We start from the raw sequence: 14,976 nt of genomic DNA on the forward strand, positions 1-14,976 counted from the left end.
AGTCCATTACCTAGCTGGTAGATGCATCAAAATCATACAGACGGCAAACTTGCTGCAGGAGAGTGCTGCAACGTCCAATGTGCTATTTGACCTACCATTGCTGGTGGTCAATTATTTGTGGTGAGTGGGGCTCTGGAGGGCACTAATTGGAGCACCTAATACAGAGGGTTTTCATGGATAAGATTAACCATTGAATCACTTAGTTTTCACATTGGATGTGGATAGGGATTTTTTCACGTTTGAACTGTTATATGTTTGCACTCTGATTGGGATTTATTCATTTCTTAGCACATTTTTTGCTTAGCCTGCAGAGCATATATATTGTTTTCCCTATTTAGGGATGTATTAAGTCACTGGGCAGGAGGGAAACATTTTGTTAACCCATAGGGCATTGAGGTACATGGACATCTGTGGGGCCCCCACATGTAAGTAGGGTGCTATATCCTCATTATCCTCAGCCACTGCAGCAACATTTATGTTTGTACTCACACAATTGTACTCTAAAGCCAAACTAGTAAAGAACGTTACTGTTAGCCTGCATGATAGAAGGGTCAGGGAAGTTTTAATCCTAGTTAAGAATTTAAAATTAAATCAGCGAGACACACAGTGTACTTACTGCCCAATGAAGGTACCCGCAGAAAGCTTGTGAAGGACATTTATTTTTAAAAGTTTTAAATGGCTTATAGATTCACTTTAATATGAAAGCATAAAACCTAAAATATTTAATTTGCTGATTTGCAGAATAGGTTCTGCAGGTATTCAATGTATTTTTGCTACATATGTGCAGGCTTAAGGGTTAAAGCTATAACATATTCGTGACAGAAGAATTTTACACAAGTATATCTAGCCTATCTAGCCGTGTGCAAAGTCCCCTCCTATCCTTGCCCCTCCCAACCCTGAACAAAAACAGTAGCTGCGTTGCTCTGCACACTGTTTTAGTTTCCTACATCATCAGAATCAACATGCCCAAGTGTCCTAAGTGCCAGAAAGAAGTGTATTTTGGTAAGTAAGATACACTGCCAACATACAGCCTTTTATCTGACAACACACTGTAAAGACTTGCAAACCATAAGCTTTTATTGCTTTAAAGCAATATGTGCTTTATTATTTTTATTATTATTCAGCATTTATATAGTGCCATCAGTTTACAGAGCACTTTACAACATAAGGGCAGACAGTGCAATTGCAATACAGTTTAATACAGTAGGCATCAGAGGGCACTGCTTATTAGAGCTTAAAATCTAAGAGGAAGGATAAAGAGATACAAAAGGTAATACCTCTGGGGGATGAGCTGATGGATAAAATAAAAGTACAGTTGTTAGGTGGGGGGAGGATAGGCTTCTTTGAAGAGAAGGGTTTTCAGGAATTGCCTAAAAGTGGACAGAGTAGGGGATAGTCAGATAGATTTGGGTAGGGAGTTCCAGAGGATGGGAAGTGCTCGGAAGAAGTCCTGAAGGTGAGCATTGGAGGAGGTGACGAGAGCTAGAGAACAGGAGGTCTTGGGAAGAACAAAGAGAATGATTTGGTTGGTATTTTTGAGACTAGGTTAGTGATGTAGCTGGGGACAAAGTTGTGGATGGCTTTGTAAGTTGTTAGTATTTTTAATTCAGTTGGTTGGGTGAGTGGCAGTCGATGGAGGGATTGGCAGAGAGGGGTAGCAGACACTAAACGGTAAGGTGGATGACTCTGGCAGCAGCATTCATGATGGACTGAAGAGGGTATAGCATATGTAAAGGTAATCCAATGAGGAGGGAGTTGCAGTAGTCGAGGTGAGAAATAACCAGGGAGTGGACTATGAGCTTTGTGGTGTCATTGGTTAGGAAGGGGTATATTTTAGAGATGTTGTCGACTTTGACTTTGTGCAGACCTTGGACATTGATTGTATGTGGGGCAGAAAGGATAGTTCAGAGTCCAGGACTACACCTAGTACTTTGGCATGTGGTTGATAGTTGAGCCGTCAATCTTGTATAGTGACTATACTCAGAGCAGAACATACAAGCAGTTTATGTTAAGTCATTAAGAGCAATCCATTTCCCAAAAAATACTAGAATCTTTTATATTTTTACATTAATCGCAGCATTACTTTAATAAGCCTCTGCAACTGACACTGATGATGTGCAAAGCGCAGTCACCTAGAGAATCCAATAACATTTAGATTTTGGAATTTAGTCTTAATGATAAAATATGGTTGATGATCTTTTGTAAACTCCCACCTGTTCATGTCTTAAGTTTTTTCTTTATTTGCATTATAAGAAAAAGCTCCCTCAGCTCACTCCATCAGTCTCTGCACACATCACTAACTTGCTAACGGATATATCAGACTGGACATCACACTACTTCCTCAAACTCAATATACCCAAAACCGAGCTCACAATATTTTCTCCACCACCCACCCCTTCCCCTGACTTCTCTGTCAGGGGAAGGGGTGGGTGGTGGAGGAAAGCTGAAACTGGTTGCTGTAGGCAATAGCACTTTTTTTTTCGTAGCTCCAGTCTTTATAACACAACATGAATTTAACTTTTTTAGTATAAAAAGCAGAGACCTACTAATCAGATTACAGTAGCTTGGTATAGCTATACAGCGAAAGCTAATTTCCAATTTGATTTTGATAACTGACATGTTAGGACACATCATTGCTATTTTTAACAATAGTATGGGTATTTTTTTCAAGACTTAATAATACAAATAATATCAGTATTAATATTAATAATTTATCATAATAATCCAAATAAACATAAAAGCAATCCCACCCCTTAGTCAATATATTTTTGCTTGTCTGTTTGCACTTTTTTTTAGATTTTGCAACCCCACTTCCCACAGATTTCCTTTGCTGCTCTACTCTTTGTTTAAGAGACTATTTCACAAGTGTTACACAATTTCTAGCAAAGTACACAAACCACACCTAGTTGAAGTGGTCTGCATTCTTGTATGGCATTAAGCAAAACGTTGGGTTGAGAGTTATCTTGCATTTGATAGCAATGCTTCTTAGGAGAAGCATGCGATAATTGCAGTACTTATCTGTAGCACATAGTTTAATTGTTGTAATAAATTGTATCTATTTGTTTCATGTTTTGTGATTTTATGATGTTTAACTGACAACAGTCCATTTAGATTAGCTGATCATGAGACTCTTCAGTCACTGTGCTTGAAACTGAGTGTTATAGACAATGCACGCTGCAGCGACTAGCTAACCGGGTGTGGTCCTTGACCTGGCTAAACAGGGAATGAGGGGGGCTTATTTTGAGCAATAAGACTTGCCGTGATACACTTTCACAGCCTGCACTACCTCTGGCCACCACTAGAGGGAAACTCCAACTTTAGTCCAGCTAGCTGACCACACAAAGGCAGATACGAATCTTCTATTTAACCACTTGCCCTCTAGAGGATTTACCCCCCTTCCTGAACAGGTCATTTTTTTGCGATAAGGTGCTGCATTACTTTAACTGACAATTGCGCTGTCATGCAATGCTGCACCCAAATGAACTTTACATCCTTTTTTTCCCCACAAATAGAGCTTTCTTTTGGCAGTATTTGATTGCCTATGTGTTTTTTATTTTTTGCACTATAAAAAAAAAAAAAAGACCAACAATTTTGAGAAAAAGCAATATTTTTGACTTTTTGCTATTAAATATGTCCAGTAAAAAATTTTTAAAAAATCTAATTTCATCATAAATTTAGGCCAAAATGTATTCTGCTACGTCTTTGCTTAAAACAGAATCCCAATACGTGTAAATTAATTGGTTTGTGTGAAAGTTATAGTGTATATAAATGGCGGTGTAGTGGCAACTTTGGGAAAACCAGGTAAACTCCGGACACGAACTTGAGGAAAACAAGCTTTATTACCAGCTGGGACTCAGCCGGGCTCATGCCTGCAAAGCTAAGTAAATTGTAGAAGCTTCTTATAAGTGTATATACCAACAATTACGTCACAATGCATATATTCCTCTTAACATTTCTTGTAAGCAATATACAGGAAATAGCCTTGCGGTTTCACATTTTGCTGAACTATCACCAACTGAAAGTTGAAAGGATGCGTGGGGGAGGGAGTGAGCTAAGAGTTAATTCTATATTTTTGCAAACTAGAAATATTAAGGCCTAAAGGGGAACTCTGCAATATTGGGTGCTGCCACATTCCCCCTCCCTTTGATGCTATCGTAGCGAAAGTTTGAGTGAGATAAAGCATTTACCAATTGACCACTGACCACCCAAAGCATAAGGGGCTACAGGCAGTCCTGCTGATCTTGAACAGCCAGTGGTTGATACTTCCACAAACTGGGTCAAACTGGTTTGACCACAAGATGTACGCAAATCTCAGTTACTGTGCCTTCACATTGATAATGAGAAGGCCATAGTAACATTCTAGTGGTTACGGACCCTACTCTAGTAGTCTTGATACATGGGTCACATGATCTGCCCTCCTCCGTATTGTTCTAGCCAGGGTTATTATTATGGCTACCAGCAATTTTATTAAAACATTTTTATCAGACATCATATTGGTGAAATATTACTTTTCTTCCACTCTGCGTTGACCAGTCACCTTCCGAGTGTGACTGGGGCAGAGCTGGAGTTCTTCCTTCTAGTCAGATATATCCCTTTCTTCTGCGTGCGTTGACTCATCAGCTCCCGGTTGTTTTGAGAGCAGGGCTGGAGTTCTTCCTTCTGATTTCTCTGGTCAGCTTTATCTTTAAGGGGTCTTGAGGGTCTGCTTTACTCAGCCAGGAATCTGTGTGATCAGCAGCTCGCTTTGCCCTGGAGTGATGTATCCAGGGGGGTCACCTCGGCCACATTAATGGCTGTGGGAGTAGATAGCAGAACAGTGTAAGGACCTCTCCATCTGGGCTCTAAAGGAGGTTACGCTCCACTACTTTGCCCACACTGCATCTCCCGGTGCAAAGGGGTGGACCGGTTGGACAGGCTTATGGGATTCTCTTGAACCTACTTCCCTATATCCTGCATATTCTCCCCCAATTTAATTTTGAGGCCTTTATGCAGTGTGCAGTTTCCAGGTTCAGTCACGATCCATTCTTGTTCTGCCCTTATATAGATTGGGTCCCATTAAGCGAGCGCTACTGGGAACAGAGGGGCCATAATCTGTTGTGGGGACCACTGGAGTGCTGCCTCTCTGGCTGCTTGATCTGCTTTTCTGTTGCCTTTGGCCACCTTGGAGTCTCCCTTTTTGATGACCCCTTCAGTGTATCACTGCAACTTCAGAGAGGGCCCATACTGCTTCCAAAAGTTCTAGTATTTCTGTCCCATACCTGATACTCTTCCCCGCGATGTGATAAGTGCTCTTTCCTTATGCTGGGCTCCATGAGCATGAAGAGTCAGGAAAGCATACTTAGAGTCCACATAAACATTCAGTCTGAGGCCTGCAGCTAGTTGTAATGCTCGGATCATGGCAATCAGTTTCATTTTTGTGCATAGGTTCCCTGTGGTAAGGCTGCTGCCTTTATCACTATCTCCTGTATAACCACTGCATAACCGGAGTAGCGGATCCCATCTTTTACGAAGCTGCTGCCTTCAGTGTAATATTCAACATCTTGCTTTCCCAAGGGACTGTCTCTCAAGTCTAGCCGACCTGCGTAGACTTCATCCATTACCTGGAGTCAGTCATCTATTAGGGTTCTTTTGTTGTGGGGAGCAGGGTGGTGGGGTTCAGGGTGTTAACAGTCTCTAAATGAATTTGAGTTAAAACAATTGATTCACATAGAATGAGAATACCTCGTAAGATACCTTCATTAACTATATCTTCTACCGTTTTTTTTTTCTGGAATATACACATGTATTACCCTATAGATGGGTGAATAGACATCTTATGACGAATGTAATAATCTGCTTTCTCTCTATGTGAATGCTTATATATATGTCTAAGCAGTTTGTAATTGTCTTGAAAAATGTTTCAATAAAAATATTTGAACATAAATGAATTTGAGGATTTTCACACAGCATGGCCTGGTATTTGACCATCCGGCTGTTAGTGAACCAATGATTTCCCTTACAATCCAACAATGTCTAAATGTGGTGTGTAGCTCGGACATAAATCTCTTGACCCAGTGACAACTTGTCAGCTTCGGGCTGTTGCTGCGATAGCCTGCAGGCAAGGTGGCCAACCTTGAGCTACAGTGTCCAGTTGTTTGGAAGGTTACGCCACCGGGCGTTGCCACGACCCCAAGTATTGTGTCAACACTCCCACTGCTATCCCCTGCTTCTCACTGACATACAGATAGTAGGGTTTCTTACAGTCCAGCAGGCCGAGGGCGGGGGGCTTGCATTAAGGAAATCTTAATGTCTCGGAATTCTTGGTCTTGTTGTTTTTCCCATAGGAACAGTTCCCTCTCTCTCCCTTTGTAGAATAATAGAGGGGCATGGCTTTTGTGGCAAAGTCTGGCACCCAGATCCGGCAGAATCCGGCTATTCCCAGGAATTCATGCACTTGACACCTGGTTGTTGGTGTAGGGATTTGGCAAACAGCCTCTTTTCTGCCCTCTCCCAACTGTCTCTGGCCTTGTGATACTCTAAATCCCAGGTATTTTACAGTCTCTTGGCACAACTGAGCCTTTTTCCTGGATACCTTTTATAGCTTGCTTTTTTATAGTAGTTGCAACAGTTCACTTGTATTTAAGAGCTGCCTAGGTTATCCTGTGTCTTTCCTCTGTATTAAAAAGAGTCAGTAGAAATTGCTGGCAGTCAGAACAGGTGGAGTTATGCGTCTGGATTATTGCACGGAGAAGGTCTGTCACAGCCTGTGGCTTCTCACTATAAGAGGGGTTATGGGTCTTCCAGTTCAGTAAGTCAGTTGTGGTGAAGGGAGTGTAGACTAGAGTCTGGTGGTCCCCTATCAATTGTTCCCTTAGAGGTATTTGCATGGGTAATTTGAAGGATGGAGCAAGAGTCTCCTCAGTTTGGGAAAAGATACGCTTGGTACTTTTAGGCTGTAGTATTACCTTTGTCATCTATACATCTCATATCATGTGTTATCTATACATTTGATAGTTTATATCAGCTGTACTTCTCCTATCCTCCTATACATCTCATGCGCAACTCATATGTTATCTATACATGCCATTTCATATGTCATCTACTTTACTTCTAATATTGATGCCATATTTCTATACATCCATCAATGTAATGTACAGGTAATGTGTCCTGAGAGATCCCCGTACACAATATATATGTGTATTATATATACTGTCCTATATACATCTCCTTAGTCTTCTATACACCTAATATTTCTTGCAATCGGTCAATGGTCTCTAAATCAAATGTGCCCTGGGGCGGCCAACATTTTCCATAACGGGGCCAGTCTTTCTCACATAGTTTTTTTAACCGTTTAGAACTGAGTTTCAGTTTGCAGGTTTTGCAAAAGCCACTCTAAGGGGGTCTGGACTGACTGATTACCACCCATATTGTTTTCTTAGAGACACCAAGACAGACACAGATTGATAGGGGATTTGAGGATCTGGTAAGGGGTCCAAGGTCCTCGACACAATAGGGTTAAAAGACAAACACTTCCCCTTATAGGTGACTTGGAACAGGACGATATCAGCCCCAGTATAAAGAACTGCACCTAGACAGGGTCCACTCTCGCTTGGCCAAGATGTAGCATATTCTCCCAGACAAATGTCCGGTGGCGCCTGAGACAACACAGTGATCCCAGGGGCCAGCTCCAGACTGATCCTCACGGGTCAGGGTGGAAAACCACCTGTATCGCTAGTTACACCTGGTTTCCCAGCCAATGCACCAGGAAATGTAGCAGCAACTTTGGGAAAACCAGGTAAACTCCGGACACGAACTTGAGGAAAACAAGCTTTATTACCAGCTGGGACTCAGCCAGGCTCATGCCTGCAAAGCTAAGTGAAATGTAGAAGATTCTTATAAGTTTATATACCAATGATTTTAACATTTCCTGTAAACAGTATACAGGAAATAGCCTTGCAGTTTCACATTTTGCTGAACTATCACCAACTGAAAGTTAGATTGTCATCTACTAAACTTATAGCAGACTCTTCCACAGGATGTGTATGGGAAGGGTGTGAGCTAAGAGTTAATTCTGTATTTTTGCAAACTAGAAATATTAAGGCCTAAAGGGGAATTCTGCAATATTGGGTGTTGCCACATCAGTATATATATTGGAATTTTTTTTTCACTTGTAATGGCGGCGATCAGCAACCTTTAGCGGGACTGCAGCGGGCATTCTGACACTGGGGGAACTGACTTGGTGTCATTGACATCCCCAGCGAAACCAATACAGTGATCAGTGCTAATAAAAAGCACTGACACTGCACTAATGACACTGGGCAGGAAGGAGTTAAAATGTGGAGCGATCAAAGGGTTAACTGTGAGCTGTTTCACTGTATGCTGTGTGTGCTTTCCACTGTAAGCACGTACAAAGCAGTGTGCAGGAGTTGACAGGGGGAGAGATCTGTGCTGTTTATATACAGGTCTCTCCCCTGTTGGTAATGCTTGGTGATCACGGGGTGCCGGCAAGGAATCACCGGCCGGGACCCGGTGATTGACAGCTGAGACCTCAAATGGCGGTGCAGGTAGGGCCCCCTACCCGGAACTGCAAAATCACATATATATATACATGATTTTGCGCACCCGTGCTACCCTGTAGCAGTATTTCTAGGATAGGATGGAGCAGAAGCAGTCCATCTAGCAGATCTGCTACTTTACAATCTGCATGCAATCTGCCAGCACACAGTGCAATTGCATACGCATTGGCAATGAAGTTAGACCAAGCACATAGACACTACAATACAACAATCTCTCCGGAGATACGAGCCCTAGCTTAAGTACATAGAAGTCACTTATTATTTTTATAATTTATTATCCCAACAGTGGGCAGTGCATAAAATATGTACAAAGCAAAAAGTAATTACAAAAACTACAAGAAAGACAAAAAGACATACACAATTGGTTATTCACTATGAAATAAAAAGGGACTAAAAACAGAAATAAAACTTAATAAAAACCAAGATTTATCCTGTGACTGGAGAAAGTCAAAAGAAAGTCTGTGATTCACCAGTCAAATGGAACCTGCTCTCTAAAAATCACTCCGTCCATATCACAGGGTCCTCAATTTATTGAAATATGGATGTGGGCTGGACTTTAGCCCTTGGAAATCAACCCTGAGGGATGTTCTCATCCCAGCCCACAGGACGTTCTGTGTTCTGAAGTGCCCAATCTCAAATGGGCCAGGAATGATTTGGATTGCTGGGTCAGGGAATAGGATTTCCAACACCAGCGCATCAGTCCCATCGCGGCAGTACCAATCACTGTTCAGCTATCGCAATCAGGCACCATATAACCGTTTTGTGTGTTTATCTGGGATTCTAAATAGGTTACAAATACAGTTTTACATGTATGTGTAGCGTAAAATGTGTCCAATCAGAAGGAATCCTTTTCATCTCTCTGCAACTAATATTTTAGCTTTAATAAAAGATGAAATAAATTCCTTTAACCTGTCATATACTGTAAATCAAAGCTGGCAGACAATGCAGGGCCTTCTGTCTCTGTTGTTCGTGTAGTTGAAATGAAGGCTGTGTACAAGGTTTAGGAGTGTGTCTATGGGAATGTTTGAGCATTCTTCCAGAAACGCATTTGTGCGGTCAGGCACTGATGTTGGACGAGAAGGCCTGGCTCGCAGTCTCCACTCTAATTCATCCCAAAGGTGGTCTATCGAGTTGAGGTGCAGGCCAATCAAGTTACTCTACCCCAAACTTGCTCATCCATGTCTTTATGGACCTTGCTTTGGTGCAGTCATGTTGGAACAAGAAGGGGCCATCCCCAAACTGTTTCCACAAAGTTGGGAGCATGATATTGTCCAAAATGTCTTGGTATGCTGATTCCTTAAGAGTTCCCTTCACTAGAAATAAGCAGCCAAGCCCAACCCCTGAGAAACAGCCCCACACCATAATCCTCCCTCCACCAAATTTTACACTTGGCACAATGCAGTCAGGTAAGCACTGTTCTCCTGGCAACTGCCAAACCCAGACACATCCATCGGATTGCCAGACAGAGAAGTGTGATTCCTTACTCCAGAGAACAAGTCTCCACTGCTCTAGAGTCCAGTGGCAGCATGATTTACAACGCTGCATCCAACGCTTTGCCTCACTTGATGATGTAAGGCTTGGATGCAGCTGCTTGGCCATGGAAACCGATTCCATCCATGAAGCTCTCTACGCCCTGTTGTTGTGCTACACAGGCCACACAAAGTTTGGAGGTCTTTAGGTCCTGACTCTGCAGACAGTTGGCAACTTCTGTGCACTGTGCGCTTCAGCATGCGCTGACCCCGCTCTGTCATTTTAAGTGACTTATCACTTCGTGGCTGAGTTGCTGTTGTTCCCAGTTGCTTCCACTTTGTTATAATACCACTAGCAGTTGACTGTGGAATATTTAGTAGCAAGGAAATTTCATGGATGGACTTATTGCGCAGGTGGCAACCTATCACCGTGCCATGTTTGATATCACTGAGCTCCTGAGAGCGACCCATTCTTTCAGAAATGTTTGTAGAAGCAGTCTGCATGCCTAGGTGCATTATTTTACACACCTGTGGCCATTGAGGGGATTGGAACATCAGAATCCAATGATTTGGAGAGGTATCCCAATACTTTTGGCAATATAGTTGCCAAAAGTATTGGACACCCCTCATAGACATCTATGACTGATTACTGAATACTGTGTCTCTAATAACACAGTGTTAAACTATATCTACAACTGCATTTATCTTACACTGAGGTTGTGATTATTTAGCAAAAGCTATAATTTCATATATGCCTTCCCTTGTGTATTACACACGGGACTCTATTTAAAACTGAAATGAACATTTCTGCACTGAAAAAGGATACTCCAACTCCAGAATTTAGTCTTGTAGTTTGGTTCTTTACAATCTTTCCCTCAGCCTGGGTTCACATATATGCGTTGCGGTATATCACATGTGATTTATGTCCGGTGAGATTGGAGCCATACATTTTGTATGGCTCTAATCGCACTGCACCTGCACCAAAAACACACAGGACCCTTTTTTTGGTCCACACTAGAATCGTATCGCATGGGTATTCACACCTATGCGATCCAATTCTGCACATCGCACCGCGTTTTGCGGACCGCTATTGGGGTGTTGTTAACTTAATCAGGAAAAGGAAACACACCATCCCCATGTCTTTAAAAGGCGGGCCTCCGGGCCTCACATCCAGTTTTTAGTGTTTCCTGAGCTGGAAGGATTCACGCTGTAGGAGCCAAGGTGATCCTCGCACTCTCAGGAAGGCTGGCCTGGAAAGGTGTATTGCGGTCCGTTACCTCCGTCCCCGGTGCCTTCCACGTGGTGGGGCTGGCATCTGGTGGTGACCTTCAGGCCCAGGTGGTAACCGGCGCTGCCACGAGTCACTCAGGGCTTGCCCCGATCGTTTCCTCTCCTCTGACCCGGCATTCAGTTGAATGTGCAGGGGAGAGGCGGGACTTCCGGTTGGGCGCGGCCTTGCGTTCCAGGAACCGGAAGTAGTGGGGCGGATGCGCTCCACAGGCCGGAAGTCCGCCAGTGACGTCAGCGCCGGGCGCCGGAGACGCGGCTTCGGTCTCCAGAGGCACAGGCACCACCAGGGGAATTAAAAGCCGGTGGGCGTGCGGAGCGGCGGCGCTGTCTCCACGCCAAGGGGACAATGGAAGCTGGTCCTTCGCAGTCTGACCCCGGTCCCGATACCGGCTCCTCCCAGGTAAGCTTGGGGAGGCTCCCCTTTATGCTATATCCCTGGGGGGGGTTTTAGGAGGTCCCTTAAGTCCCTAAGGTTGTGGGTGTTGGGCACGCTGCAGGTTTTTCCCCATCACTGGGTGCAGTGGGGGTCCTGGGATATTGTTCCTCTCAGGTGCCTAGTTTTGTTTTTGTCATTTCTTTTTTAGACTAAAACACAGGACAGGACCCCGGTACAGGCCCCAAAGAGGAGATGTGCAGTTTTGCGGCCAAGTTGGGCGCAGGATATGAGAAGCCCTTATGCCGCAACTGCATTGATAGTCTTGTTAGAGACTAATCTTTTACGACATGCCATAAAGTTTTATCCTCTATTAAGGAGGATATGTTGGCAACTTTTCAGGCGTTTCGGTCCCTTCTTGATAGGGTTCAGTCTCCTTTGGAGATAGGTTCGCAGTCTGCGTTGGGGGTAGTACCCTCCCGGCAGGTAGTTCCGGAAGAGGAGACAGAGGAGGATGTTCCTCGATCCCGGGCGTCCTCCCAGTTAGGTTCAGGGTCCGAGGATGAGGAAGCCCCCACCTCTTCAGGCTCTAAGTATAGATTGGTCCTGGAGGAGGTGGATGAGCTTTTAAAGGCAATTTATGAGACTCTGGAGATCGAGGAGGAAGAAGTGACCTTGTTGAAGCATGATCTCATGTATCAAGGGCTTCATGCTAAAAAAGCCAGGGTTTTTCCGGTCCATAGTTCCTTGGTTGAGACTATCAGGCAGGAGTGGGAAAGCCCGGAGAGGAGGCCCTTTTTTTCAGGTGCCCTAAAAAGGAGATTCCCCTTTGATGATGATCCCTCGCAACCCTGGAACAAGGTTCCAAAGTTGGACGCCCCTTTGTCCAGGATTTCAAAGAGGACGGATCTGGCCTTTGAGGACATGGGGGCCTTAAAGGACCCTATGGACAAGAGGGGGGAAGTTTTGTTGCGAAGAGCCTGGGAATCCTCTTCGGTCAGTTTGAAGCCAGCTCTGTCGGTGACTTGTGTGGCCAGAAATTTGGAGTGCTGGTTAGCCCAACTACAGAATCACCTAGCGGCAGGAACCTCGAGGCAGCAGATTCTAAAGTCGCTACTGTTGCTTCTGAAAGCAGCGGGGTTTTTGGCGGACGCCTCGGCAGAATCAGTCAAGCTCGTGGCCAGGTTAATTCCGCTAGGCGAGCTTTGTGGTTAAAGACCTGGACTTTCATCCTACTTCTTCTTTCATCCTACTTCTTCTTCTTCTTCTTCATCCTCATCCTCATCCTCTTCTTCTGAGGATGAAGATGAAGAAGAAGAAGAAGTAGGATGAAAAGAAGAATAATTCCAAGCCGGCAAAAAGTGTATGTGCAGAGTTCCTCTATTTCTGACAGTTCTCTCACAGCTTCTTCACATGAACAGTGGTTGAAACATCTGTATCCTAAATGTAAACTAATAGATACAATGTTTCAACCGCTAAACATGTGTTCCTTCTGTCAGAGAACTGTCAGAAATAGCGGAGCTCACTGCAGGGACACTTTTGCCGGCTGATCGGGAAATGCACCCGAAGTAGGCAAAATTTCGGTTTCGCCGCGAATCGAATATTTCCTGAAATTCGACTCGAATTCCGGTTCGCCTGGTTCGATTCGCTCATCTCTAGTCGCAAGCATCCATTCTGTTCTTGATAGAGGACTCCCCCTAACCCATCTCTACTTGCATCCACATGCAATTCGTACGGCTTGGCTGGGTCTGCATAGGCCAGGATTGGGGCGGTGGTTAGGCTCTTTTTCAGCCGTTCAAAGGCCTCTTCACACTGGGTTGTCCATTGTCCTTGAATAGATTCCCTAGGCCTCCTGGGTCCCACTGCTGGCTTCGCAGGTCTAGAAAGATCTGCATCATCATTGTCTTCTTCGTTTCTGAGCAGTTCATTGAGTGGGCGGGCTATCCGAGCGAAGCCCTGGACGAATCTGCGATAATAGGAGCAAAACCCCAGGAAAGATCTGAGCTCTGTGACATTTGTGGGCCTTGGCCATGAGGTGACAGCTTCCAGCTTCTTGGGGTCAGTGGCCACTCCGTCGGCAGATACGATATGACGCAGGTAATTAACCGAGGGTTGGTAAAACTGGCACTTCTCCAAAGACAACTTCAGTCCCTCATCATGAAGTCTCTTGAGCACCTTCTCCAATCTCTCCTCATGTTCCTCCAGAGTCTTCCCGAACACAATGATGTCGTCCAAGTATACCAGTACTTCAATTAAATTCATGTCACCCACCGTCTTCTCCATCAGCCTTTGAAAGGTGGCTGGAGAGTTGCACAAACCTTGAGGCATCCGGTCAAATTCAAAGAACCCTATTGGGATTATGAACGCGGTCTTTTCTTGGTCTTCCGGGTGCATGGGGATCTGGTAATACCCATTCTTCAGGTCCAGCACACTGAACCACTTTGCCCCTGATAGGCTTTGCAAAGCATCCTCTGTCCTGGGGGTGGTATACTGATCAGGAACAGTTCTTCGGTTTAGCGTCCGGTAGTCGATGCACAATCTCAAAGATCCGTTCTTCTTCCAGACCACCACTATCGGAGAGGCGTATGGGCTTCGGGACTCTCTGATGATGCCTGTCCTCTTCAACTCTGCCAATTGCTCACGCAGGTCTTCCAAATCTCCCAATGGAACTCGTCGAACCCTTTCCCTGAATGGGGCATCTTCTCGAAGCCGAATCCGATGATGGGCACTCTCTGCACACCCCACATCGAACTCACTTCTGGAGAATGCAGCCCGCCACCTTAGGAGTTGATTCTTTGCTCTCTCTCTCCATTCCGGGGAAAGGGGGGTGTTCCTTGGGTAAAACGCATCGACAGGGATTTCTTTCTCTCTTCCGTCCCCTAGCTCAGTCGGCAAGATTGGGGTTGCAGGATCCACATGTCCTAACAGCACCCGAGCTGGGATTTTCACTGGGGCAGCAGTTGGGTTATGAACACTGACCGAAACCTTTCCGTGGCTCCTCCGTAGCGCTTTTGTTGACACTACCTCCGGGAGGATTTCCACTCCTGTGTTCTCTTCACAGCCACCAGCCTCAAGGACAATGAAGGGGCCTGGCTGCTTCCAGGTCAATTTGACTGATGCTTGTAAACATGCCACCTCTCCGGGTTGTAGTACCTTCTCATGTTGATCCAGGAGCCATATCTTCCCTATTCTTTCCGCTGGGGCTCTCCTCTCTTGTACCAGGCGCTGATATGCTTGCCTCAGCATGGGATGTACAGAAGTGGGTTGATCATTGGGCTCTTCGACCAAT

The 14,976-nt window shown here is 44.7% G+C and overlaps 1 protein-coding gene across 1 annotated transcript in view; it reads left to right on the plus strand.

The window, feature by feature from the left end:
- The first annotated feature begins 866 nt into the window (after positions 1 to 866).
- CRIP1 (cysteine rich protein 1) overlaps positions 867 to 14,976 on the plus strand; it is a 56,592-nt gene continuing 42,482 nt past the window's right edge. Inside the window, exon 1 of the mRNA XM_089686690.1 lies at positions 867 to 1,002. Coding sequence (XP_089542816.1) covers positions 963 to 1,002 — 40 coding nt within the window. The 5' untranslated portion in view covers positions 867 to 962. The remainder of the gene's footprint in view (positions 1,003 to 14,976) is intronic.

Source organism: Staurois parvus, unplaced genomic scaffold (genome assembly GCF_062004578.1).
Source record: "Staurois parvus isolate SC_StPar_1 unplaced genomic scaffold, SC_StPar_1.0 ptg000406l, whole genome shotgun sequence".
NCBI lineage: Eukaryota > Metazoa > Chordata > Amphibia > Anura > Ranidae > Staurois > Staurois parvus.